Consider the following 27,542-nt stretch of genomic DNA (forward strand, 5'->3'; position numbering starts at 1 on the left):
AAAACATTTTATTTCTGATTTGCTTACTTAATCACGACTGTTCGTATTAAGAAATTTTTATTTGATTGCAATTTTATTCAGATCAAAACACAGCAAGAACATGGCAAAACAAACTAAACAGTAACACTATTAGTATTTTTAAGAGTAAACTTCAAGCTATGGATATGGGTAACATCATCAGGGGGGGCTCACTTCATGTAAATCATTGCTGCTCAGTCACCTGCACGTGTACATCCCGATATGTGGAGATTGTGCAGTAAACCACCAGAACCAGAACCAGAACCACACACAGTAATATAATAAGTAAGAGGATGGTTACAATGAAAATAAATAAACAAGTAGGATAATAATGATCATGATAACACAAAAATCATCCAACCAAGGATAGCCCCAAACACATTGTGCTGTGTTTACTGCTCTGCTAGTTGCGATAACGTAAACCCTCCTGCCGACGGCGCCAGGATGGTTACGTTATCGCAACTATTACTGCTCATGCTTTAGGCCTAGTGCTATTGTAATGGTACTAATTCTAATACTAGTTAGTCCCCCAGGTATGTAATAATAGGGAGTGTTGTGCTGGAGTGTTACTGTTTTAGATTTCATTGAATCCATCCATAATTGAAATAAAAGTGACACAGTTTGATTTGGTCTGAAGAAAGAATGTAAAGAACACAATTTCCTTGAATCAAACAAGTACACAGTCGCCATAAGCTGCTGGTAGCAAACGGCAGACTGCACTAACCACGGAAGCCATAATTATATTTGCCATAGTGCTAGTGCTACACTAGGCGTAAAGAAGAAGTGCAAATTTTGATCTGAATGAAAAGGGGAGTCACGACAACTCAATGAACTGCCGGTGCGGAGAGCCCGGTGTAATTCGTTTATTTTGTAATTCAAGTAAACTTCGTGATCCCCAGCACAAAGTTACCCAATCATATATACAATATAACTCGTGTACAATGTAACATCAAACTCATAAGAATGATGAGAATCAAACTATTTCATTAAGAAGAGGTGATTATAAATGGATTTGTTACCGGCTTTTTTTCCATAGAGGTGTTTCGAATGTCAACATCCACCATCAATGCAATCGAGCGGCGAACTTTCCTGCGGTTGGGATTGTGTGTATTGTACATGCTTGACCTCAGCGCGACACAGTGCCCTGGTGACCGCTGTGGTGTATATTTTTCCCACAGGATAGTAAAGGCAGAGCTGCATGCCTAAGGCCGTGTCCGAAACGGCGACTTCGGCTACAGCTACGGCTAGATCGCGCGCGTCTGCCTATTCTTCAACACTGGTAGACGCGCTGATCTAGACGTAGCTGTAGCCGAAGTCGTCGTTTCGGACACGGCCTAAGCTTACCTGCTACTACTCTATTTCTACCTCCATGATCCAACTGCTGGAAAACTGATCAGTGGTTGCCTTTTTGAAGTTTTGTGAAGGCCACTTCTGTTCTTAAATGTAATCAGTCAGATTGCTTCAAAATGAATAGAAAACACCCATTAAACGAATGAATTAATTATCAACTATTTAGATATTTGAAATTACAGTAATGGAGCAGTGCCACCCCCCCCCCCCGAAAAAAACCCTTAAATGTCTGTGCCCCACCCCTATTCGACATAACATTTGGGATCTCAGAGTTAAATGTTTCACACTCTGCCTATTTTATTTTGATAGTTTTAACAACTATGTTTCCATTTACACCCTGCCAATGTATGTTTACACACACGCCAGATTGTCTTCCCCCCCCCCCTTAAAATGTTACCCTAGTTATAGTGTCGTAATTTGGTGACAAGTAATGGGGAGAGGTTGATGGTATAAAACATTGTGAGAAACGGCTCCCTCTGAAGTGCCATAGTTTTCGAGAAAGAAGTAATTTTCCACAAATTTGATTTCAAGACCTCAAGTTTAGAACTTGAGGTCTCGAAATCAACCATCTAAATGCACACAACTTCGTGTGACAAGGGTGTTTTTTCTTACGTTTTTATCTTGCAAGTTCTATGACCGACTGAGCTCAAATTTTCACAGGTTAGTTATTTTATACATATGTTGAGATACACCAACTGTGAAGGCTAGTCTTTGACAATTACCAATAGTGTCCACTGCCTTTAACACAAGAGATGGCATCAGGAAAGAGGTGATTTGGGCAACAACAAAAAAACTCCACTCTTTAGAATTTATTTGTGTTTAATCATCATTTTAAATCAATTTACAAATGCTGAAGTATCTCCATATTCACATAATTACATAACAATTACTTTACAAAACAAACATATTTATATGAAACAATCAAAAGATTCATTTCTAGATACCGTACATGTAGTACTGTTTGAACAGATTGAGGCTTTCAAATACAGTTTTATTTCATTTTAAAAACAGCGATTATGTCATACAATTTTCAACAAAAGTTCAACAAAGACATTTTTCACAGCTGGAAGTGAAGAGGAAAAGATCAATTTTTTCGGTAACTTGAAGCATGATATCAGAACACAAATCACTATGATGATGATGTTGATAACTCATACTAGGATCAATCGTGGTGCTTTATGAAAATGAGCCAAATGGTCTGCCAGGTGAATTTTTAAATTGATCGCTACACCCTCACTCAACTACGACTGTGAAAATATTAAAAGTGGACATAATATACCCTGGTCACACAATATAACTTTAGGTATAACACATTTATGTGGAAATAAATAAACATATGTTCTGATGTTACCCCTGTTAAGAAATGAATACTTGTTTTAAATCTTACTGAATACAACTCCTTTTATCCAATGGTGTTTTTGGTTTGCCTTTATTGCGCAATACAAATCTGCAGGAGACATAGCGAGGGATTTGAAATACAACTGGTATAATCAATTAGGTGACAGGCCTGATACTTTATGGAGGCAAGGACAACAGTTGCCTCCATGCCTCCTGATCATTGCCTTGGTGCCCTTGAAATGCTCCAGTAGAAATTTGCAATTTCCTCAGAGAGTGCCCTTTACCAAGGAGAAAATGCCTTGGAGCCCTTGCCCTTTCAAAAACGAAGCATACATGCATGTTAAGGTGAAAATATCTTTGGTTGGTTCTGAAAAAGAACCGATGTTGTTAACTCAACATTTCGATCAGTATGCTTTGATCGTCTTTAGGAGAAAGCAGTCAGAAGACGATGCTAACACTCCACCAGCAGATCAACAATATTCTTCTGCACTCAATCTAAAATGAAATGTTCCTGATGAAAGATGGCAAGTTTCAAGTTATTTCGGCTTGCTTGTACTGTAGACTACACAGGCAGACACTATAACACTCCATCAACAACATTAACAATACCCTCTGCATTAATCTAATTTGAAACGTTCCAAGTGAAAGAAGCCCAGTTTTAGAGTTACTTAAACGTGCTAATACTGTAAACCTGCTTGACTGCTAACACAAGTCGTACCACTGGAGTTAGTACTGTAGTACCGTCGATACAGGCAGACTGTTGATCATAACACTTCATCAACAAGATCAACAATGCACTTCTGCATTCTATCAAAAATGAAATGTTCCTGATGATGAAAGAAGCCAAGTTTCAAAAGTTACTTGGACTTGCTTGTACTGTAGACCTCCTTGACTGCTAACACAAGTCGCACCACTGGAGTTAGTAGTACTGTCAACACAGGCAGACTGTTGATCCTAACACTCCACCAATGAGATCACCAATGCGCTTCTGCATTCTATCCAAAATGCAATGTTCCCGATGATGAAAGAAGCCAAGTTTCAAAGTTACTTGGATTTGCTTGTACTGTAGACCTCCTTGACTGCTAACACAAGTCGTACCACTGGAGTTAGTAGTACCGTCAACACAGGCAGACTGTAATACTGCAGGTAGTATGCAACGTCTCGTACCTGGAGGAATCCCATGATGCTGAGTGTACCCGTGGTCGTAGGGGGAAGGCAACGTATCCTCCAGTACATCAGGACATCTTTGTAGCGTGTAAGATTCAGGTCCAAGAAGACTAAATCACTCTGATAGAAAACAGAAAGAGAAGGTGAGAAAAAGGCTTGAACAGAAAGACCACACAATCAGATTCAAAGAGCAAGGAATATGTCAAACTTAATTGTGTGATGTATTCACATTCCAATAGAGAAACTCCTAATATGAGTGGTGAACAAATTACAAGTCTCTAACCTTATGTTAAAATTGTGTCAATTTCTAGTATTTGATGCTAAGGATTTGGTCTTTTGTTTCACCCTTCGTCCCACTCCTTGCAGTAATAATACTTGGCGCTTTGTGTCCTTTGGCAAAAGGCGTGTTATAAATACGGTTATTATTATTATTTAAGACATGTTTCAAATTTCCCACTGAAATAGTTGGGAATGAACCAAAATATCTGCATATATAATGTAGAGAACTGTTATTTTTTTACCGGACATACACACACAAAACAAATACGTGCCAAGAAACCTTGTTTTGCACTGACGCGACGACATTAATGCTTACCAAATGATCGCTTAGAGAGTGTACAGTCGACTCGACTTTGATCTCCAGTTGCTGTGCTTTGACAAGTAGATACATCATTAGTATACTCCACACACCAGTAACAACCAATAGAGACACCCTGAATAAGAAAGCAGAAGTCATAACCTTTGTTTAAAACATGATCTCTAATCAACAGGGGCAGCTCAGACGAAAACAAATTGCAGGATGCGTACTAAACCATAACATCTTTTTAACAATACAAGTTATTATTGGGGTCATTACGATAGTCTAACCCACCCTACCTTTGGCCTCTTTTGCATATTTCAGATTAATGTTTTTGACCAGAACGGTACACACACAATGCGTAAGGCCAAGTAAAAAAAAAAAAAAAATGTTTCGCGTCCCCGCCCGCTTCCTTTTTACAGGCCGCCTCCTTTTTTATTTTATTTTTTATTTTATTTTTTTATGCACATTATTATTATATTTTTTTTTAAATAGGGTTATTTTAAATGATCTCAGCAAAAACAATCTGAATGTCTTGTCTGAATGCCTCGACAAAATTGTTTCATTTATGTTTTGTGTATTTCAGCAGTAGAAAAAACAATGGATATTTGACATTTTAACAAAGAATGGCGGCCATCTTGAAATAAAAAATAAAAAATAAAAAGCCCCTCTTCCTCCTTTTTTTGAAAAACCCGGACGTGAAACATGTTTTTTTTTTTACTCGGCCTAATGCTCACAAGGGCCCAATTTCATAGCGCTGCTTAACAGTAAACAGCTTCACATGTCACAAAACGTTCATATTAATTCTGCACACAAGACAACAGTACAGCCCTTGGTAAAAAACTAGTCTTAAAAACCAGTCTCACAACAACTTGAGTCAATTGACTCTGTTAGTATTAGGAGGCTTACCCCCGGTACAAACTGCAAGGGAGTAATATGCAGCGTATAAAGCATTTGATCACTTACTCAATATAATAATTTGGGGGGCTAATCGTCCTTACTCGCAGCTAAGAGCTGAATTGCGAAGGACGCGGCTACAACGTGTTCGAGAAGCAGGCATGCAAGGGCGCATTCAGCTGCCAGCCACATCAACCCATTATGACCACGGAGCACAGCCAAGATCGAAAGTGTTTGATTTTTTCCTGAGGGAGGAAAACCGGATTGTCTGGAAAACCCTCGTGGCACAGCAGAGAACCAACGCACAACTCAACTCACATATGGCCCCGACCGGGAATCGAACCGGGGTCACCTTGGTGAGAGGCGAGCGCTTTACGCACAAGCCAACCGTGCCACCAATAGAATGATTGGAAGACGCTTACCATATCTTGATCCTCTGAGGTGTCAAGCGGCTCGTGGTCAGCATATTATCAGCTAGATAGTACAGTAAGAGACCAATGAATATGATGTAGAATATCGCACACATCTGGTACATCCCTAGAGTCTTCGGCCACTGGGTGTCAAAATCTCCATGTAGTGAATCCTATAAAATGACCAATGGTTAAAAGTGTTGGGTCAAGATTTAAACCAAGGTTTGGTGTAAAAATTTGTTGAAAACTTAAAAACTGTGTATCCAAACTGTTCACTTACAACACATTAAAAAGTGAAAAAGCGAGATACAACACGGTGTCCGAAGGAAACATGGCCCTTTTCAAATACATGGCTTCCGCTTAGGATTATTCAGGCTCTGTTCTGAAGCCCCGAGTGCGTACGCAAAGCACGCACAGTTCAGTTGTCAAGGGTTGTGGCCGAGCGGTTAAGAGCACCGAACTCAAACTCTGGTGTTTCTGATCAGCAGAGTGTAGGTTCAAATCCCCAGCCGTGACACATGTGTCCTTAAGCAATCACTTAACCATTGCTTCGTCCTTCGGATGGGACGTAAAGCCATTGGTCCCATGTGTTGTGTAGCTGGATCTCAGAATTCATTACTTCAATAACCTATCTTTCTGAAAGTGAGTACCTTTTTTGGTGGATACGTGCGCTATATAAGACTCCGATATTATCATTATTGTTAAAACTGCGGGGCCAAGCTAGCCTGAGCCAAAGCCATTATTAGAAAAGGGCTATAGACACCCCCTCTAGCTAGCACTATGGGTCATACATTTGTGTAGGAGGGCCAAATACTCCAAAATGTTTATGACAATAACAAACTTACTGAGTGAGAGGCACTGCAGCTACTGAACCTATTTTGAGAAAGGATTTTCTTCGAAGTAATATGGTTTGGATAATATTTTTAAAGGCAGTGGACACTATAGGTAATTACTCAATTATTCATAATTATTAGCATAAAACCTTACTTGGTAATTCTCAGCTGGTTTGACCCCTCAAGCCCTCAATGAATGAAATAAATACATACTGATCTCACCATTAGGTTTGTGAATGCCATATGCCAGGCTAGGACAGACTTGTCAAACTTCTCTTGGCCTGTGGGGTCAATCCTGTTCCTCTGTGGGAAACTTGAAAGTTGTCTGTAGTAGGATCTTAAGCCATCCAATACAGCTCCTGATAAGGAGAAACAAAATCAAAATTTTTTGGTAAAAGCAAAGCTCATAGATTCTCTTCCACTGTTTCTTTTTCTCCAAAGCAATTCATTTTAAAGCTAAGGAAATGTTTTATAATATAATATAATAATGAAAGCATTTATATAGCGCCCCACAAAGAATGGAGCGCTTTACAAAGAAACAAACAATGCAAAGACAAAGATACAAAAAACAGTACAAGCAAAAACAAAAATGGCCGGATTAAACAAATAAATGGGTTTTGAGCATATTTTTTAACCGTTCCAGTGTGTTGGCTTCCCGGTTGTTACGGGGAAGGGACTTCCAGAGCCAGGGAGCAGCGGCTTGAAAGGCATGATCTCCTGCGCGTGATTTAGTTTTACTGATGTGAAGAAGTGTTTTGTCGTACGATGAGCGTGTGGCATAGGCGGATGATTTGAAAGAAATGAGTTCTTGAAGATATGAAGGTGCTCCTACGTATGGAGTGGACACATGTGAAAACAATGTACATAATATATATGGACTTGTTTTAGTGACTAGCAAGAAGGACCAGTTAGCTTGACCTTTCACAGTAGTCTGAGGAATTCAAATAAAAATTTTTTTTTAAAAAGGTAACTCATGACTATACAAGTCAATGTAGCAGTCACTATTCAAATTTGACTTCCAGATGGCTCATTGGCTGTTCATTGAAATCAGCTGAATAAGAAATAGTAATGGCCAGTCCTACCATGTAAATAGTGAAAGAGAAACACAACGCCCACGACCAGCGCTGCAGAAACACCCGTCAATGCTGCTACTTGCCGCTGGGTCAACCTCATATTCTCCATCTGTGGCCACAGGCTGATTCCGCCACCGATACCAAGGGTGTGGGCTCGAGATTTGGCCTCGTGGTGTTTACGCTCAAGAATTTTCTGCTTCTGCAAAGCCCTTCCTGTGAAAAATTTTAAGAATCAATAATTTTCCGTAGACTAGATGAAATTCCTTTGTTAACAAAGAGTAGAAGTACTATGGTCATGATGGTACAACTGACTTGGACTTTCATCCCTTACAAGCTTGTATACCATTGCAACTGTGGAACTCCTATTGTCCCTCTTTTGTTTTTACTCTTAACTTTTTTGCAACATCTCCCATAGACCTTATCGCAAATACCAATGCGCAAGCGCAGACTGTTGAATGAGGTACATTGTGGGATAGATATGGATCAAATTTGGATACCAGCTAGACCACAATGCACCTAATTCCAAGCTTTACGCGCGCGTCCCAGTATTTGTGAAAAGGTCTATTGGTACTGTGGACCTTTCCCGAACAGTGGACTCTATTGTACCCTTTTATTTATACAGGTAGATCCCTGTTGTGAATGAGTACGCCTACATTGTACTCAGCTCAACTGTCACCAGGGGCACGATGCAACCTACTCCTGGGCTGAAACAGAGTTATTAAACCCCTTCATATGATGTAGGCATGGGTATCATCAACTCTATGAGCATGGTCGGTAGAGCAGAATGTTACTTTCCCAAACTTTTTAAGAAGCAACTGTGATTACACAGTATGTACAGTAACACACGTACATGCCTTGCCTAAGGGCAGAAGTGTCATGACCAGGATTCTGACAACACCAGAGCTTGGGTCTGGGGAACTTCATTTTGTAGACTGCTCGGCAGGACTACAGCCGTCAGGAGGACTGAAAGTTACGTTTATCACCAGTGTGGTACCTTGCCCAATTTTAGTGGCGGGTTCGAAATCCAATTTAGTCCACCAAGACAAGCGGTTCAACAAATTATTCCTGTTTAGATACAGGGTCGTTATTCATGAAGTGCAATCTGGGGGAATTCTGTGTTGGTCAGCACAGTGTGTTTTGCTCAGCAGAGTGCTGGGCGAAATTTCATTAGATTCTGGGCAGGCCTGCCCGGCACCACCCACCATGGCTACAACACTGATTATCACAACTAATAATTATTGTACATTTAAACTTTTAAAATCCTACCTGGTGTCATCCTGAGTTGTCTCAGACTAGGGCTGACCTGCTTCTCATCATCATCTGTTACTCCGCCCAAAATGGTCTTCTCGAGTCTGTTCTTCACCGATGTTGCATCCTTCCCCCACCTTTTTTGGACTGCAACGTTCTTTTGCAGAGGGGCTTGATGATGACGGGGTGTTGTTACTGGAGGTCTCACTTTGGGAGTCTGTTCGAATATGTTTTTCATCTGAGCAACAGGCATATCTGGATCTGCATCAGCATCGCTTGAGACTGGACTGGTGTTCTCTACATTGTCAACGTTGAGTCGTTCTCGTAAAGGTCGGAGGCCCCGCCTTGGGGATTGCCTCAGTATGCGAGACATTACATTTCTCACAATTACATTAATGGCTGTTGAAGAAACATGTTGAGGTATGAGAAATCTCAGAATGATATCACCGCGAAAGCCTACATTTGTGTAGCCCCACAACAAACTAAGTTGGGCAGATCACGTAAACACCACTACACTCAAAGCAAACAAAGGCCTCCTGCGGAGGAACCTGTATAGCTGTCCCCGGAAGGTGAAGGACATAGCCTACAAGACCCTAGTCCGCCCGAAGCTGGACTACTGTGCATCAGTCTGGGACCCTTATACCCAAGATCAAAAGAACAGATTGGAAGCAGTGCAACTTAATTAAGGATTCAGCTATGCTTGGCCACACAAGAGTCCAAGACAAGTGGGGCTAACGGCCTAGGTCAGTGACAGGTGGTTAGACAGCATGTTTCTAGAACTTAGAAGTACATAATGATATAATGCCATTGTGTAGCCCAGGTTGGACTCCTCCGCTCCGTTGCATACTACAAAAGTGCAGCCAGTGTGACTGTGAGTGTAAGCATGGTGTAAACTGTAATGATGTGAAGCGTGATGATGTGGATGTGGGTGACCCGACATGTGTCACTGACACAGACACACTGGTGATGAAAAACAAACTTTTTGACTGAGTTTGATCGCAAAAAGGAGTAGGAATTTAAGGCAAAATAAAAACATAAAACCAGACTATAAATCAGTTGAATTACTTACCTCAAAAGGTCTCCTGTACGGTTTTTGTAACGTCGTTTTATAAGAACACGTTTTACGAGTTTTAATTTAACCGCCTGCGCGAAAAAAAGAAAAACAAACAGATTTAGAACAGTCTGGTCCCCAAATTCCGCAACGCAATTCTTACAACATAGAGAAGAAGGAAACCGATCTTTGTTTGCAAAGTGAATCTTTGGGCAAAAGGTGGCGCCCTTTGAATAAGATTGGTGATTGGTGGTGGATTCGATATAATAGCTTCCCTGCTCGATCCATGGGAGCCCTTACACCCTTTTTTTGTACAGACAATAGATTGTGTATGAAAGAATCTATCAAAACCCGGGGTTCGGTGTTTTAACTTTTGAGGTTATTTTATAACTCATAAAAATTAACTTAATACGACACTTTTGGTATTAATCTCAAAATAATAATATTGTAAGCAGAAACACTTACTTGGTATTTTTAACGAGCAATGGAGAACTATAAAAAACATTGTGAGACACGGCTCCCTCACTGAAGTAACTTAGTTTTTGAGAAAGAAGATTTCTCACTGAAATTAATTCAAATTGAAGAGACCTCAGCTGAGATCTCGATCGAATTCAAGGCTACAACTTGTGTCACTCTGCGACAAGGGTCTTTTCCATTATTCTCTCACAACTTTGTCTTGACCAATAATTGAGTAAACGTTTTTACAGGTTTGTTATATTATTATTGGTATGAGACGCACCAAGTCAATATTATTGTCCTCTATGCAATACTATCCGGAGGACATTATTGCATATGCAATAATGTCCGCCGGACGGTTTTTGCATAGCCCCGGACACAAATGCATATGCAAAAGTGTCCGGAGCGGACAGTATTGCATGGCGGACACAATTGCATCCTTAGAGCTCCGGGTGACGTCACCGGGCATTTCGGCACGCAGTACTCACGTTCTATCAAGCTCAATTGCATAATATGCAAAAGTGGACAGTATTGCATGGCGGACACTCTGACACCGGCGTGTCAAGCTCTCCGGGATGACGTAGCATGCTGTCGTTGCGGGCGTGAGTCTCTGCTCTGCTTTACCATGGAGGTAGAATCCCCCCCCCCCCCCCCCCCCCTCTACCGCTGCAAGTAAATCTTTGAGACCTGTTTTGTAATCAAAAAGGTGCTTTTTCGACGGGCAACCAAAAACCCTCTTCTGTTCCGGCTTTCAGATGAACTTTCTTTGTAATTCCCACTCCTCAAATACTTTATTATTTATGGTGTGATTATTTTTTGCACTACTGTCGTAGACGCTCCACTCGTTCACGATTTACTTGCGGACGCCGCCATGACAGCTGGCAACGAGAGAGTAGTAACAGTAGAGATTTATTTGATTAATTTTGAGAGGCTGTATGAGAGCGAGATGCGCCATCTTTGAAATGTTGTTTCCCGGGATTGGGGAGGGGACAGTGCAAAATGTCACTGTCGAAAATACATCATATAAAAACATGTATAACCAATGTTAGCTTGGTTTAATCGTCGCAATATTTAAATTCGGGGGGAAAAACACATGATGGACCCATCATCTGCGATCGGAAGGCAGACTTCAAGTGTAAGTTACGGACGATGGTCTAAGTTTGAGATGGGGCCCATTTCTTGATTCCTTGCTCTGAATTAACAAAAGGAGTTATCACAAAAAGCATGAAGCTGGTCGACCTATCGCCCACTTTCGCGGGTCAAAATCGGCCCAAAAATCTGCTGAGAGGTGGGAGTAAGCACAGCCCCGGCCCCACAGACAGTGGGAATCCCTCGGCTGTAGGCTACCCAAACTGTTGGTGCCCGTCTAGTCTCATCGCAATGGTTAAAATAGCAAAGAAGTTTGTCAAACAGTATATTGCTCAAAGTGAACATCTTTGAAAAAAATGTGCCCCGCAGTCAGTTTTCGCCCGCGAAATATTTATCTTTTTGACGGCAGTTATTTTGTTCACCATGGACAGAACTTGATGCACTGCACGGCGACTGTCAGTTCTTGACTATTATTTGTTTTATCTGCCTATTTAAAACCTACAGAAACACAACGTTCACTTTGTTTTTCCTTCTTTATCAAATTGTTGGAAGCTAAGTTTGGCCTTGGCGGAACAAGTAATAATACAATAATGCTCAGGCCTGATTAAAGAGTGTATAGCATGTTTACTATCATGAAAACAAAATTTAGGGGAACAAGTAACCATTTATTTAAAATATTCAAATGTATTGGGTGAAAAAAAGATAAAAATTTGTTTCCGCCCAGGCTCGAACTGGGGACCTTTCGCGTGTTAGGCGAACGTGATAACCACTACACTACGGAAACCCGTTACATTAGCTTGGAAAAACATAATACTTAAATGTAAATACACCGTGTCCACCGTGAGCCATTAGATGATCCATTTTATAAGGGTGAATTGAAATTGCAATAAAATATTTGTTTACAATTTTTCCAAAATTAAATCAAAAAACAAAACAGTGTACTGTTTTTGTATTAATTTTTTTGTATTTAATTTCGTTTCATTAACTTAGCCATAGTGAAAAGTGTCTGAATAAATGGACGAATAATGCTGAACTAGAAAACCCCCCTAAGAGAAGAATGTTATTATCCCAATGCAGCCAATCAGGGATCGACACCATGCAGCAAGTACACGTGGAAACCTGTGCACAAACTATGTACACACGCGTACATCCATGTACACGCGATCGTGTATGCGCGAAATGAATGCAATTTTCACTGGGTTTTAAATACTGCTGTGTGAATTGATAACACACAACGCTCGACCAACCGGTGTTGCTTAAGTGTGAGGTGGTGACGACGTGTGAGAAACATCAGTCAAAAATGGAGAAATTTGCTGTGATTTTCGTGTTGTTTGGCTTGGCGCTTGGTTCAGATGTTCTGGATCTCTCAGATGGAGGATTTGAAGCAGAAGCTAAGGGACGTGACATTATGCTTGTGGAGTTCTTTGCTCCTTGGTAGGTGGTGGTACTCTCTTACTTTATTTATTATATATTATTTTAGTGTTGCGTTTGTCTACTCTTTCCTGCATCTCGACTCCTCAATATACGACTCCTACTCCTAGCTAGCTGTCATTAGGGAACGTTAGTTTTTGTTGGGGGGGGGGGGGGGGGGGGGGTGGGGGGGGACCATAGACCAAGTTTGGATAAACTGGTTAATTCTTGAAAAGGTTGATTTAAAGGGTTTGGACAATAAATTTGCAACTGCCACCACTTTTTTAATTCGTTATGGAAATTGGAATATTTTTTCATTATTATTTTTTTTATTTTACTCGACCTCAAGTCAAACATTTTATATTCCCACTTTTGCTTGGTTGGTAAATACAAGAAAATTAGTGAAAAATTGGTCTGGCAGTAGTTAGTGGGAGGCGTAGGGAGGAGGGTTACGTTATCGCAACTAGAGGCGCGGCAGGAAACGAACATCTTTCCCATTTGTCATTGTTTTTTATTGTCTCTCTTTTAAAGATGTGATGTCACGAATTATCTCAACTAAAACCATATTAATACCAAGATGTACTTTTGTTATCAACAGGTGTGGCCATTGCAAGAAACTAGCCCCCGGGTACGAGCACGCAGCAACAGCATTAGCTCAGAATGATCCACCAGTCCCATTGGCAAAGGTAGGACAGGAGTGCGTTTTGGCGACCCCAACCAGAAACATTGGTTATCGGTTGAGCCTGTTTGCGTGTTCGGTTGAGCGCAGTGACGATGCTGTTAAGACCAACGGGTAACCGACTTGTTGAGTTAGTTGGAATTTGGTTGGGGTCCCCAAAACGCGCTCCAGCTTTTTACATTGGATCCTACCTACTAGGCCTGATACTTCAAAATGGAAAACAATTGCCCCTATGCCGGGCCTGGAATTACATGGAGACCATTGCCCCCGCTGCCCTCGGTCTTGGCCCTTGGTGCCCCTTCAAAAAATTTCCATTATTAACTTAGATTTTCCAATTGAAGTGCCCTTTACAAAATGAAAATGGCCTTTCTCTTTCAAAGATGAAATTCCAGGACTGCAACGCCCCATGTCATTGATAGATTGTTAGTTTGTTAGTTTAGACGATCTTCCTGTCAAGGGAACTGTGTAGCTTCCACAGAGGGGATACACAAGCTGGCTACAAGGAATTTCTCAAACAAATATTGGTTTAACGTCTGTAGACACCAATTTTGATTCAGTAACTAGAGTAGACAAGAATGTTCCAGTCATTGTGAAATCAGTGGTTAGCTCGGTAGGATTCAAACCCAGAACCTTGTGATTGCAAGTACTAGTGTAGTTGCGATAATGTAATCCTCCTCCCGACGGCCGCCAGGCCGGAGGGTTACGAAGCTTCCGCAATCTGTGCAGGGCGAAATGGTTAAAAACGTACAATTTTGACAGCTACATGTAGTCAGCAGATTTGCTCCATTTTTACCACTTTTGAAAATCATGACACAAATTCTAGGAACCGGACTTGATCCTCAATGTCTAATGAATCCTACCATATCACTCAAAACACCATTGAGGAAATAATTTGAAGAAAAAGGACAAAAACTTACCAGATCCCCGAGCGAAAGAGTAAAACTGTCCCACGTTGAAAATTTGAATCTGAGGGGGGCGGCACTGGATTGGTGCCCTTTGGTATTTCCACTAGAAATTTACATAATCAAAAAGTTAAAGCTTCAGAAAATTTCTTAATCATTTCTGATTTCTGTTGTTACTTTAGGTGGATTGCACCGACGAAAGCGGTGGTAAGGATACATGCGGAAAATATGGTGTGTCTGGCTACCCCACCCTCAAAATATTCAGAAATGGAGCCGTTTCTGCTGATTACAGTGGTCCAAGAGACTCGGGTGAGTATTGAGTAATTGAAGGTACAGTTGTTTGAAGCGCTGACTCATCCGGAAATACATTCTGTTAAAATTTCAAACTTGGATGACGTAAACAACTAGTCCCAACTTCATGGCTCTGCTTACTGTAAGCAAAGAATCTGCACTTGTGGAAGCAGGGAATTCTTGTTTGATAAAAGTTGGTTTATAAGTCTGACTTGGGGGTCATTGTAGCAGTGGTTGTTTTTTTTGTATTGCATAAAATAAAGAAAAAGATTGTCAGGTTTTTTTTTTTTCACCGACGGCAAAAAAGTAATGGCATGCATGCTGGTCTTTTTTGTTTGTTAACTGGTTAGTGCCGACCAGCCAGATTTGGATTTAACATACATTTTAGTGTACGCGTACATGGTGTGCACAACATTTACTTGGCCAAATAAACAGGGTTAGTGAAAATGTATATATTGCAATAAGTCTGTGAAGAAAACATACAGTTGACTTCTCCCATGTGTAACTAAGCATCTTTGTTTCTTTTCCTTTTGAAGCTGGCATCATCAGTCACATGAAAAAAATGGCCGGGCCATTTGTAAAGGAGATTAGCAGTGTAGCAGACATGGAAAAAGTCTTGAGCAAAACCGAAACTACTGTTATAGCAGGTGAGGCATTTGGTTTGAAAACAGATCTAAAACTTGATTAGTGACATTTCATGGAGGCAGTAGAGGTTGCCCTCTATGGTACTGGCGATCGCCTTGGTGCCCTAGGAAATGTTCCTGTAGACTTTCCAATTATCCTTTGTAGAGGTGCCTGTTATGGAGTGGCATTAGTAGGCCACCATAGCTTTGCTGTAAGATCATGTCATGGGCTATAAATAAACAACTTTCAGTGAATGCTATGACTGGAGTCATGCAGAGTTGCCCTGCCTTGCTTTGAACAAAACCAAGTATTGTATTTTTCCAACAAAGTTTTCCTTTGCCTCCAAATTTTCTCCGGACAATACATAATCTTTAGCACACTAGGATGCTAGGGAAGACAAATAATATTTAGTAGTACTATTTTGTTATCATTTTGAAAGCTTTTTCATTTTAATCTAGCCAGTATGACACAATTTTGCCTCCACAAAATTATGGACCTTGACACTAGATCACTTAGTAAACGGAAAACTGCAAAATTTTGAGTGATATTTGTGTGAAACATTATATTCTACTCCTGAAGCATCTTTCCAACCATGAATAGACCGATCCATTAAGCTCGGCCCCATTGCGTATTGACCAATCACGACGCAGCGAAGGTCCGACAAATAAGGTCCGACATGCGTGTGCGTATGCTTGGTGCGCACGGCAGAGTTGTGTAGAAAGGCTTGGAGAACCACACGAGTTCTTGCTATCAGGTGCGTCGTGGACGGAGCTTACTGGATCGGTCTATTCACTTCATAACAAATGCTTCTATAGCCTAGGGTGCCTCATCCAAAGGCAATGTGTTCCTGTATTAGCTGTAGGGCCTAAACTTTTTTTGAGAATCATCCTGCCAAAAACTGACAATTCAGCTTGATTCTTTTCTAGGATTCTTTTCTAAGGATAACAATGAAAAGGCAGCGTTTGTTCAAGCGGCTGGTAAACTTCACGAGAACTACAAATTTTTTTATACTCTATCGGAAGCTGTCAGCAAGAATTATGGTTTCTCTGAGTAAGTATAAGATTTGCAATAAACAATGTTCGCTTCAATTCTTAGATAAGAATATCATCTCCAATCACTCTGAAACTCTTTAAAAAAAATCTAAATTTCAATTACACTTGCCAGCACCCCAAACATGCCAAAACTCAAAGTCAAATCCCTAAGTTACATTGTTAAAAATAGTAAAACGCAATACCGACTCTACATTAGTGCAATTAAAAATAATGATCATTATGCTTAAGTTTTATTTGCTCATCAATGTAGATGAGAATTTAAGTTTAAAAGTATTTAATCACATCACATTGGCTGATGTTCCATGGACTCACTTTTAATGCCATTTCGCTGATTCTGAAAGTGCCTGATTCTGACCTGGGACGTCTCAATCCAAGAAACCCAGACGCCAGGCCCACCCCTTTTGTCAAACACAACTGCTATCCAAGAACAGCTTAGATCCTTTCCGTCCAAATGTGCATCCCTCAAGCCATACGTAAGCACAACCACCACCAGCATTCTCCTGAAGACGAGCAGAGTATACTGTTCGAAACGTTGAGACCAAACCGGCTCTTTTCAGAGCCAACACTCCCTCAGAAGAGATTTTCACACATGGTTGTACCGGCAAGTCTACTATTCATATTAATTTTTTATGGTTTGTCTTATTCTCCACACCATGCAAAGCTTCAAACACCATCTACAACTGCTATCAATCGAGTTGATCTTTGGAATTAATATACTCGTTTTCCTAGTTGTTTTGTTAGCTGTTTTTGTTTATACTTATCAACTTAAGTCCTTTCTCTCTTACAGTGCCGTAGCCCTTTTCCGACCAAGGTTTCTGAAAAACAAATTTGAAGAGGGCATTCTGCAAATGACGGAAGCCGTTACCAAGTCCAACATTGAGAAATTCGCCGAAATCAACGGGTGAGTTTAACAACTTCCTGGGATGAACTTGACACCAATAAAGTGTGCCAGTTTTGGCCTAATTAATCAATGATTGTATTGAGTTATAGCAAACAAATGAACTGGCTTTTTTTTTTTTTCCCACCATCATCACTTGTCGAGTTCAATAGAACTAGCTGTTAATGTATACAAACAGAACCAGCAGAATGCAATCATGGCAGTGTGTGTAGTGACCCAATTCACCTGACATCATCATCCGAATTATCTTGGATGTGCCATATTGGTGGGCTATGTCACTGTGCGTTATACTGTGAAGTGCGCATTTTAGGCGGTGAGCGTGGCAGAGTCGTCGCGTGTGACATGCGTGCAAGGGGTTGATATCTGCTTTGAGGTAGATCCAGACAATACTTTGGTAAGGAGAGCGGTTGCATTCTCGCACTCCTTCAAATAATTTTTGGAGAAAAAAAAACAGAATTGTATTCACAGTCGGAAGAAAATGAACTATCATTTGCCAGTCAAATCTTTGGATTTGTTACGTGAACATACTGGTCAGAGCTTCATTTGTGCTTATTACACAGCATGTGCATACACATTCAGATTTCTGGAAAGCATGTTTAAAGGGAAGGTACATCTGATTGGTAATCACTCTTAAATTATTTTCAGTCAAGCTTAGTTGGTTAGAAGTGCAGAAAATGTAGCTTTGGAAGCATTTTGAGCACTGATTTTGAGATTTATTTCACTTCAAAGTAAGGTACATGTAGTTATGGAAAAATCTATCCTTTTTTTTAAAATCCCCCGAAATCTGAGAAGCGGTTCTGACTGTAACATATCTTAGATTGTGTTTAATTTTAATTACAAAAACCAAGATTTGTTTTCCCTTTGATATGCTTGATAAAAACAACTTTGTATCAGTGTACTTTTTGTAATGATTGCCATCAATTGATTGTCTCTCATTTGAAAACAACAAATAGATTGGGTATGTGTGGAGTTATGAAAGCTGACAACAAGGATCTGTTCAAAAAGCCTGTCGTCGTAGCTTACTTCCAAGTTGACTATGAGAAGAACCCCAAAGGTATGTTCTGGTTTAAAATAATAATAATATTTACTACATGATATTTTGTATTGCAGGTTTGCTTTTTTTTAAATATTTTTTTTTACACATTGCATTGCATTCCTAAGAGACGGTAGGAAGGTTGACTATGTACTGATATTCACAACATTGTATTCTGTATTGCAGGCTGGCAGAGTATAATTATTCATTACCACTTTAGATTATGTTTAATGGTCGGACAGTAGGAGGGTTAACTGTACTGAGTACATACATTTGACCTTTGTTCACAATAAGTGTGACCTTGTGCATTCTTTGGCTAGTCTGGCAGGCAAGATACATGTACTACACTGGTCATATGGGAAAGTTGACATTTTGTGTCATAATTTCCACATAAATCCAAGAGTTATGAAAGTAAAAGCAGGACAAGTTTTGAGATGTGCCCCTTTTCATCACACCAAATGTTGATAAGAATTGGACTGCAATTTCCATAAAATATAAGATTTGATGTTTTCTTCCATTGAGCTGTGTACAAATCTTGCCTGCAGGAAGTCCAGGCTTGGTGGCCCTGTTGTAAACATGTGATGTCACAGGTCACATCGTCTATATTAGATTTGATTTATTATTCAACATTTGAGAATATTCACTGTTCAGACAGTAGGAGGAGTAACGTGAGACGTAAATATGTACATAAAGGACCAGATTGCATGGGTATATATTTGCATCTGTAGCCATTATTGACTGTTATCCCTGACTGTTATCCCTGTTGTTTTGTTTGCAGGAACCAACTATTTCCGCAATAGGTGAGTCTATTTTTGTTTCACAATTTGTTATGTTTACATTGTCTCTGCTTCTCTGCGCCTTAATCATGTTAGTCTCTTGACATTGATTTGGCGCATAATACTTATTAATATTAATATTAATAATAATAATAAAAAAGAAGCAGGATTATTACAATCCTTTGTTTTCGTATCGACTTTGTGTTATAAAAGAGAGTAACAAAAACTTATACTTTTTTTTGATGAGTTTAATTGATATTTTGATCACGTTTGAAGTTTTTTTTTTTTTTTTTTTCTTCTGGATTTTTCTCCTTTTTTGCAGCATGATTTATGATTTCGTCTTCTGAAAAACCTTTTTCTTTTAGAGTAATGAAGATCGCCAAGAAATACAACGAACTGACGTTTGCGATTGCTTCCAAATCAGAGTTTGCCCGTGAGATGGATGGGTTGGGCTTCGCGTTTGAATCCGATGCTGTTAATGTGGCTGCCTGGGGACCGGACGGAGACAAGTTCAAGATGGAAGAAGAATTCACGTAAGATGCACAATAGGGCGCTGTAATTTTTTCCCCACTTCATTAGGAAGTATTTTATGTATGTATTGCAAATTGAGCGCATCCCAAAAAATTAGTTTGACCTTGGAGTCCATCTGGAAGATGAGTGGTCAGCCGTACCATAGTGATTTGTTAAGTGATATCACACTTTCCTCAGCAATTAAGATCGATTCCCATTTAAGGTCAATCTTAGCTCTTTGTGAAATGAGCCCAGGGGCATGGAAACAAAAGACACAATCGGCGACTAAAGTTTCGTGACTCGTAGTGCGTATACAATGTAAACAAAGCAATCAAGCGAAGCTAGGTATGCATGGAAAACCATGGCATCTTTTGTTTGCTTCTGCAGGCATGCTTTTTCATGCACACTGTGCTTCGCTTGCTTGGTTTTTGTTCTTGTATGTACCCACTATGAGTCACTTGGCTCCAATCACCGATTACGGCTATAGGCTCCATAGCCTAAGTAAAGTTTCAGGTCTTACACCAGCCGCCGATTTCACAAAGAGTTAGGACTCGTCTTATCTCGAGTTAGGACGAAGTAACTCGACCTAACTTAGGATTAATCTTAAGGTCTGCATGCTACACTGCAGGGTTGGGACTCGTCCTAAAGTCCTAAGATTAGTCTTAAGTTAGGAAGAGTTTTGTGAAATCGACGGCTGGACACAGCGCATCTTGCCTTTTCATTTTCACAAGTTCTTTAATCTTGATTCTCTTTCTGTCCCTGCAGTACCGATGGCAAGGCTTTAGATGCATTCGTGGCCAAGTTTGTGGCAGGCGAGATCCCAAACCACTTGAAGAGCGAGCCGATACCGGAACCCAATGATGGCCCGGTGAAGGTGGTCGTCGGCAACAACTTCAAAGACATCGTCATGGATGAAACAAAAGACGTCTTGATTGAGTTCTACGCACCGTGGTGTGGTCACTGTAAAAACTTGGAGCCAAAATACAATGAGCTTGGAGAGAAGGTCAGAAGGAATTTCAAATCTTGTAGTCAAAATTTCATAGTCATGATAAGCCTGGTTCATACTGCGTGTGCAATACGAATTTTGACGTCACAAATTCGCAATGAATAATGTGCTTCAGTTGACATGTGCTCAACTTTTCTGCAAAACATTCGCTGCAAAAACAGCCACGTGACGTGCAAATTTGTATCGCGCTCACTATCGCAGGAAGTTTGAGCGAGCTTTACTGGTTTAAAGCAGATTGATCTCTAACCACTTAATACCTCCCCATTGTGGTTTTCATTGCTAAATAAATTGATGACATCCCAAGAAAACATTTGAAAGTAATGCACCCTCCCCTTAGCTATTTTGCCAGCATTACCTTTTATAAAAAAAAAAAAAAGTATTTTTCAGTTGAATTTCTTATCGGTCAGTTTTCAACCCTGTTTAGACTGTTCGTCTTTCCTTTTTAATTGTCTGAGTACCTGGATATTTCATTGCTCGTGTGTCCTATGATGTGTGTTTTAATTTCTTTTTTGTTCAGTTTTTCAAAAAGCCTTGAGCAAAAACACGTTACCAGCAAAAATACCATTCAGTTAACCATTGCCGTGACTGTTACCATTGGTCATTTCTTGCTTAGCCAAGAAATTTGCTACGCAGAGTTTTCTTCTTTACAGCTTTATGAAATTGTGCCCAGTTTTATTTTTGTTCTTACATTTGAGTAACATTATTTCTGCATTTTGTTTTGTTTTCACAGTTGAAGGATGTTGAACATGTAACAATTGCTAAGATTGACTCGACCGCCAACGACTCACCTGGGCAGTATGCCGTTTCAGGGTAAGAAACCTACCATCATATCATTGTCAGTTTTATCCCTTGTAGTTTTGTCGTTGAGCATCATGACTGTCTCATTGTTAACCTTTGCATGATCAGGCCTCAAAATAACCCACAGCTACCACCCACAGCAATTGCCGTGGTGGCCTTTGCTCTTGCTGCGGTGCCCTCAGCAAGGTTCCAAACAAACTTACATTTTTTCCAATAGAAGTGCCCCTTACATGAGGAAAATTGAGGCCTGCGTGATGGTGCACGTTATTTTTGCATTCATAACAAATAACTTTCTGTCAATAGCCAGAGTGATCAACCAATGGCAAGTTCAACCAGAACATTTAGTAGTTGCGACTGTGAAAACGCAGCACTAACACTTAAGCTGAGACATGCCTGTTGGCTGCCTTTTTCCCAACAGTCCAGCAGAGAGATAGTGTGTCATGTGAAAGGCTTCCTTAAACATTTCCTAGGACACCAATCTTCTCCATATTTGGGCTTTCGACCCAAATAAACTTTTACCAATGAGTGTTGCCACCTACTTCTAGGGCAGAAAAAGGGTTACCCCCTTCACAGTCTGTAAGGATGTTGGCATGGGTATCATCCATTAGGAGCCTGAATGGTGGACTTAACCCTAACTTTCTCAACTTGTTACCTAGCAATTATGGTTAAGTGCCCCGCTCAAGGGCACAAGTGTCATAACCAGGATTCGAATCTCCATTCTGCTACTGTTTTTTGTTTTTAGAGTGTTATTAACCCCTCATTATGCCTTTGTTTGTGTTTTTCTTTTCCAGGTTCCCCACAATATACTGGGCACCCGCCAATGACAAAAACAACCCTCGCAAGTATCAAGGAGGCCGCGAGGTCGACGACTTTATAAAATTCATCAAGAAAGAGTCCACAAAGCCCGTCAAGTTAGGCGGCAAGAAACCAGATGAGTTATAAGATTAAAGCTGGGGGCCATTTAGGAAGAAAATGTATTTTATTTTTGGTTCATTGGTGAAACCCTGGATTTTTAAATGTCATACAACGAAACCACCCTTATAGAGAGCTGGGGTTCGCTATATTGTTTTTTTGTTCATTTGGGAACGAACCTCGACGGTAGTCAACATTTTTTTCTTTTTAATTTCATGCATGGCAAAGTAGACTTCTCCAGCTGAAACATTGTGGTGCTTTTGTCAAGGACTGGTTTATCTTGTCGGTTAAAACTTGAAGTTGCTATGCCATGTCCCAAACCATTTGACATAGCAACTGTCTCTACTAGAGTGCGTTCGATTAGCTTCCCTGTGTCTATCCGGCAGTGCTCACTCGGGTGAGCTCCTGCAAGAGCTAATCGAACGATCACACTCGCCCTGTTGTAATGACGTCATGCCTCAAGTGACCAATTCCACAAGCAGGGCACTGGGAGCTTACCCGCGTGAGCCCCTAGAATAACGTCAAAGCTGTTCGAACGTTCCGGGGGCAGACCGGGGTCAACCCAGGGAAGCTAAACGAACGCACCCATAGTCTGAGGAATTAAAATGTGAGCTGTTACTTGTGACTAAGCAATTCATTGTACCAGACTTTATTCATTTCTAAATCGATAATAGCATATTGGGTTTAGTGATGACAATGGTAGAAAAGTCTACTTTTAATCAGAGATTTTATACATTATTTAAGTCTTGAATAGTTTCGTGGGTGTAGCTGACAACTCGTCTGTTTTTGAACAATGTTTTCAAGCAATGTTTTTGTTTTCGTTTTTCTTCTAATATTTTGTACTTCAATAGTTAAGATGTAGCATCACCCAAAAAGTTTATGCCTCGTTAAAAGTTTTGGTGGTAAACTTGTATCATTGAATACTTTTCATTGGTTAAGAATGTCTTGTTGTATTTAACCTTTTGTATTTACAGGGAACGTGAACATTCATGTCTTATGTGTTCTCGGGTTATTGACCCAATTCGGTTTCTGTCACCATTGCACAAACCGTGGTTGCGCCATTTTGGGAGTCAGTGTCCCCCTGTGTTAAAGCCTGGTTCATACTTCATGACAGAGAATATAGTTTTTTTGTCATATTGAGTGTAAAACTGGCGGTGGAGTATTGTAAAAGTTACTCCTCTATTTTTTCTTAAGTAAGGCCTTAAAAAAACACTGCTGTTTTGAAGCGAAGCTTACTTGGAAATCCTCGATTTTGATATTTAAAAGCTGTAATTTGTTTGAAAACACAGTGAATTATTATCACAACACCAGTCTGAAAAGGCCTAACATGAGTTGTTTTCGTTACAAGATGAAAAATGTTGTGTAAAATAATGGAGAAAAAACAACACTCACGACAAAACATGTGCATACAGAGAATAATATATAGAGCAATTCCATTGCTAGTTTATAAAGTTATCCTGTGTGTAATTTGTAAATTGTAAACTCAACATTTTGTAATGAGAATGTTTGCCCCCTTAGAAGGGCATTGAATAAACTCACTATTAATCCCTTTACAAATTTTATAAAAATGAATGAATCTGTTATGGAGGTAATAAATAATAATAATAAGACTTGTAATGCGCACATATCCACCCTGCTGGGTGTTCAAGGCGCAGTAAAACCAAAAAACAAAACAAAAACAATACACAACACAAAGAAAAAACAGACACAACAAAATTAGTCATTGAAAACCTGTGACATAAGATAAGTTTTGAGAAGAGACTTGAATTTTGCAGTACAAAGACAAGATCGAAGATTAAGTGGTAGAGAGTTCCAGATGCGTGGCGCGGCTGAAGAAAAAGACCTGTCACCCCATGAGTGTCGAGACTTGGGTTCAATGAGGAGAAGCATAGAACTTGATCGAAGATTCCTTGATGGAGTGTAAACTTGAAGCAGTTCAGAAATATAGTGGGGAGCCTTGCCATTAAGAGCTTTGTGGACAATGAGCATCAGCTTGAAGATGATTCGTTGAGAGATAGGGAGCCAGTGTAGTTGTTTCAGAATGGGGGTGATAGAACACGATTTTCTAGACAGTGTCACAATGCGGGCAGCAGTATTTTGGAGGTAGTCTTGGCTCAAAACGTCAGTGATAGATAGTGGATACAAAGAGAACTGTGTTTTCAGTTGAAAGAGCGCCCTATAACGATCTGCAATGAGTGAGCAGTATACTATCCACTATCGATCACCGACGCCTTGGGCCAAGACTATCATGAAGGAAGAGTACTGTGGCTGAAATTTGAAAGTTTTGAAGGGCTTCCTGGTGGCAGTTTGGGGTTAAATTCTCGGAACTTGCAGTAAAATTAGGTCGGGGAGGGGTGGGGGCAACCGTATCCCCTAAACTGTCTCCTGTCTCCTGGAGATTCTGTCTCCGAGAATGGGAAGTTAACATGGGCTGGGGAAGTTGGATTCAAAAGAGGGCGCTATCAAAAGTAGTTTGTACACGGTTCTCCATTGGTGGACAGAATCCACTGCCGCGCCGAGCTGCATCTAACTACTGGCATGTACTGGGTCACTTGCAAACAGTCGGAAATGCTGCTGTGAGATAACCACCAGGTACAAAAAAAAATACATGTTGTCGCATCTCTCTCCCATCCCATCCTACACAATTATATACATGTACTGGCTATTCAGAATTCAATACAAGATCAACCTCCTGACATTCAAAGCACTTCATAGTTCAGCCTTTTGATATACATGTACTACATAACATGTCCATTAAAGGCAGTGGACACTATTGGTAGTTACTCAAAATAATTGTTAGCATAAAACCTTACTTGGTAACGAGTAATGGGGAGAGGTTGGTGGTACAAAACATTGTAAGAAACAGCTCCCTCTGAAGTGCCATAGTTTTTGAGAAAGAAGTAACTTTCCACGAACTTGATTTCGAGACCTCAGGTTTAGAACTTGAGGTCTCGAAATCAACCATCTAATAAACGCACACAACTTCGTGTGGCAATGGTGCTTTCTTCTTTCATTATTATCTCGCAACTTTGATGACCAATTGAGCTCAAATTTTCTCGGGTTAGTTATTTTATGCATATGTTGACATACACCAACTGTGAAGGCTAGTCTTTGACAATTACCAATAGTGTCCAGTGCCTTTAACCCTCAAGTCCCTGCACCGCCCGAGTTTGCCGGAAAAGTAATTAGTTTTAAAGATTCTTGTAGTAAATTACTAGACTCGTGGTTCAAATTGGTAAAAAGTAAACGCCGCTACGGCTACCGGTAATTAATATGGCAATTATTTTTGTATGAAAACGTTGAAATGAACACGAGCTTCTCAAGGCTCAATGCTCGTACTGATTAATTGCTAATAAGCCATTAGTTTACGACAATTATCGTCATGATGAAAGACAATGATTTTTTTTTTTTTTTTACAAACGAGCGTTTTGTTGCCAAAATGAGCTAAATGATAATTATTTGAATCATCATTATCGTCGACATTTTACAAGTCAACTGTGAAAGGTGGGAGGGGGCGGGGGAATAAATAATGACATATAAACGGATGGATTGAACAATGCGTGCTAAATGACTGTCAAGTTTTATTTGGATGTTAAATTATTATTTGTTGTCTCCGAACATAACTAGCGAGGTTTCCTCCAACCGCATGTTCAGTGTATTGCTTTATATAGGCGGATGAGGCATTTTTAATTGAGCTTTATGATAAAGGAGAGCAAAACATGGGGGACATTATAGGAGTCCATGGGAGTCCATGGTGTTTTGTACACCCGAGGGTGGAAATGGCCTCAAAGCCTAGGTCATTGGTGCACTTGCCCTGATGAGGTTGAAAAACACGGACCCCATCACAGAGTGTGCAACAATTTTTTTTAAATACATCATGGTTACTTATAGATTCCTCTTTGAAGGCGACCCAATGTCATCTTCCAATACAACATTACGACAAAATTGGCAAAAGATTATTTAATAATGAAAATGACGTATATATTATGTCGTTGAAACAAAACCAAATATTGCGTCGCTGGACTGTGTGAAACTGAAAGTTAATACTAATTGGCGGGTTTAAACTGTCATAGCCCAGCGGTGAAGAGAACATGACTCAATTACAACTTTGTCCTTTCAGATGAGACAAGCCATTTAGGTCCCTTTATCTATCTAGAATTAAATAGTAAAATTGTTTAGATTTCCTCTGAATTGCGACTTTTATTAAGTTGACAAATGGGTATCCTTGGTTACCGGAAATATAGACTACAAAAATAGTTACTCCATTTACTCTAAAAAACACATATAGTGACAAAATAATAATTTCCGGCTGGCCGTTTGATCAATTCTGTAATTTTAGTTCACGTTATTAAGCTTAAAAGAACACGTTGCCTTGGACCGGTCGAGTTGGTCTTCAAAAAGCGTTTGAAACCGTTTGTCATGAAATGCATTTGGTTGTCAAAGATGTCTAAAAGTAGAATATAATGATCCACATAAGTATCACTAAAAAATGCACGGTTTTCATTTTACGTCGCGAACTAACCCGGTCGGCCATTTATGGGAGTCAAAATTTTGACTCCCATAAATGGCCGACCGTGTTAGTCGACGAGGTAAAAAGAAAACCACGCAATTTCGAGGCATGTTTGTGTGGATCATTGTTTTCTACTTTTACAACATCTTTCGAACCATAACGATTTTATAACAAACGGTTACAGAACGCTTTTCAAGGACCAACTCGACCGATCCAGGGCAACGTGTTCCTAAGAACACGTTGCCTTGGACCGGTCGAGTTGGTCTTTGAAAAGCATTTTTAACCGTTTGTTATAAAATGCATTTGGTTGGAAAGATGTTTTAAAGGCAAAATACAATTATCCACACAAATATGCCTCGAACTTGCCTGGTTTTCCTTTTACCTCGTTGACTTAAACGGCCGGCCATTTAATTATGGGAGACAAATTTTCCACTCCCATAAATGGCCTACCGTGTTAGTTTGCAAAGCAAAAGGAAAACCATGCAATTTTGAGGCATATTTGTGTGGATAATTGTATTCTACTTTTAACACCTCTTTCCAACCATATGCATTTTATTACAAACGGGTACAAACGCTTTTTATTAGACAAACTCGTCCAATCCAAGGCAACGTGTTCCTTTAAGGTAGGCCTACA

The 27,542-nt window shown here is 40.1% G+C and overlaps 3 protein-coding genes and 1 non-coding gene across 5 annotated transcripts in view; 1 reads left to right on the forward strand and 3 right to left on the reverse strand.

The window, feature by feature from the left end:
• The window catches only part of LOC117295664 (cytosolic carboxypeptidase 1-like), a 34,578-nt gene extending 33,468 nt beyond the window's left edge, over positions 1-1,110 (reverse strand). Inside the window, exon 1 of the mRNA XM_033778374.1 lies at positions 1,038-1,110. The gene's annotated coding sequence lies outside the window, so the exon portion shown is untranslated. The remainder of the gene's footprint in view (positions 1-1,037) is intronic.
• Positions 1,111-2,972: 1,862 nt separating this feature from the next.
• On the reverse strand, positions 2,973-10,069 carry LOC117295866. Of its 2 annotated transcripts, XM_033778650.1 has the most exons (8): positions 9,981-10,069; positions 8,930-9,310; positions 7,673-7,876; positions 6,813-6,949; positions 5,770-5,930; positions 4,469-4,586; positions 3,781-3,993; positions 2,973-3,593 (listed from the first exon to the last, which is right to left on the reverse strand). In XM_033778650.1, exons 2-8 carry the CDS (start codon positions 9,282-9,284, stop codon positions 3,564-3,566), a joined length of 1,218 nt encoding a protein of 405 aa, XP_033634541.1. In that variant the 5' UTR covers positions 9,285-9,310; positions 9,981-10,069; the 3' UTR covers positions 2,973-3,563. The 2 variants fall into 2 exon arrangements, with proteins under 2 accessions (XP_033634541.1, XP_033634539.1); XM_033778648.1 differs by having other exon boundaries at positions 2,973-3,993.
• A 2,149-nt stretch (positions 10,070-12,218) lies between these two features.
• Trnav-aac lies at positions 12,219-12,291 on the reverse strand. Its single transcript has one exon. It is a non-coding gene; the product is annotated as a tRNA-Val (tRNA).
• A 346-nt stretch (positions 12,292-12,637) lies between these two features.
• On the forward strand, positions 12,638-23,955 carry LOC117295476 (protein disulfide-isomerase A3-like). The gene is made up of 12 exons (XM_033778145.1): positions 12,638-12,941; positions 13,516-13,603; positions 14,681-14,807; positions 15,326-15,436; positions 16,340-16,463; positions 17,253-17,366; positions 18,317-18,417; positions 19,175-19,196; positions 19,538-19,705; positions 20,448-20,685; positions 21,419-21,498; positions 22,278-23,955. Exons 1-12 carry the CDS (start codon positions 12,808-12,810, stop codon positions 22,426-22,428), a joined length of 1,458 nt encoding a protein of 485 aa, XP_033634036.1. The 5' UTR covers positions 12,638-12,807; the 3' UTR covers positions 22,429-23,955.
• The last annotated feature ends 3,587 nt before the right edge of the window (positions 23,956-27,542 follow it).

Source organism: Asterias rubens, chromosome 10 (genome assembly GCF_902459465.1).
Source record: "Asterias rubens chromosome 10, eAstRub1.3, whole genome shotgun sequence".
In the NCBI taxonomy this organism is placed as follows: Eukaryota; Metazoa; Echinodermata; class Asteroidea; order Forcipulatida; family Asteriidae; genus Asterias; species Asterias rubens.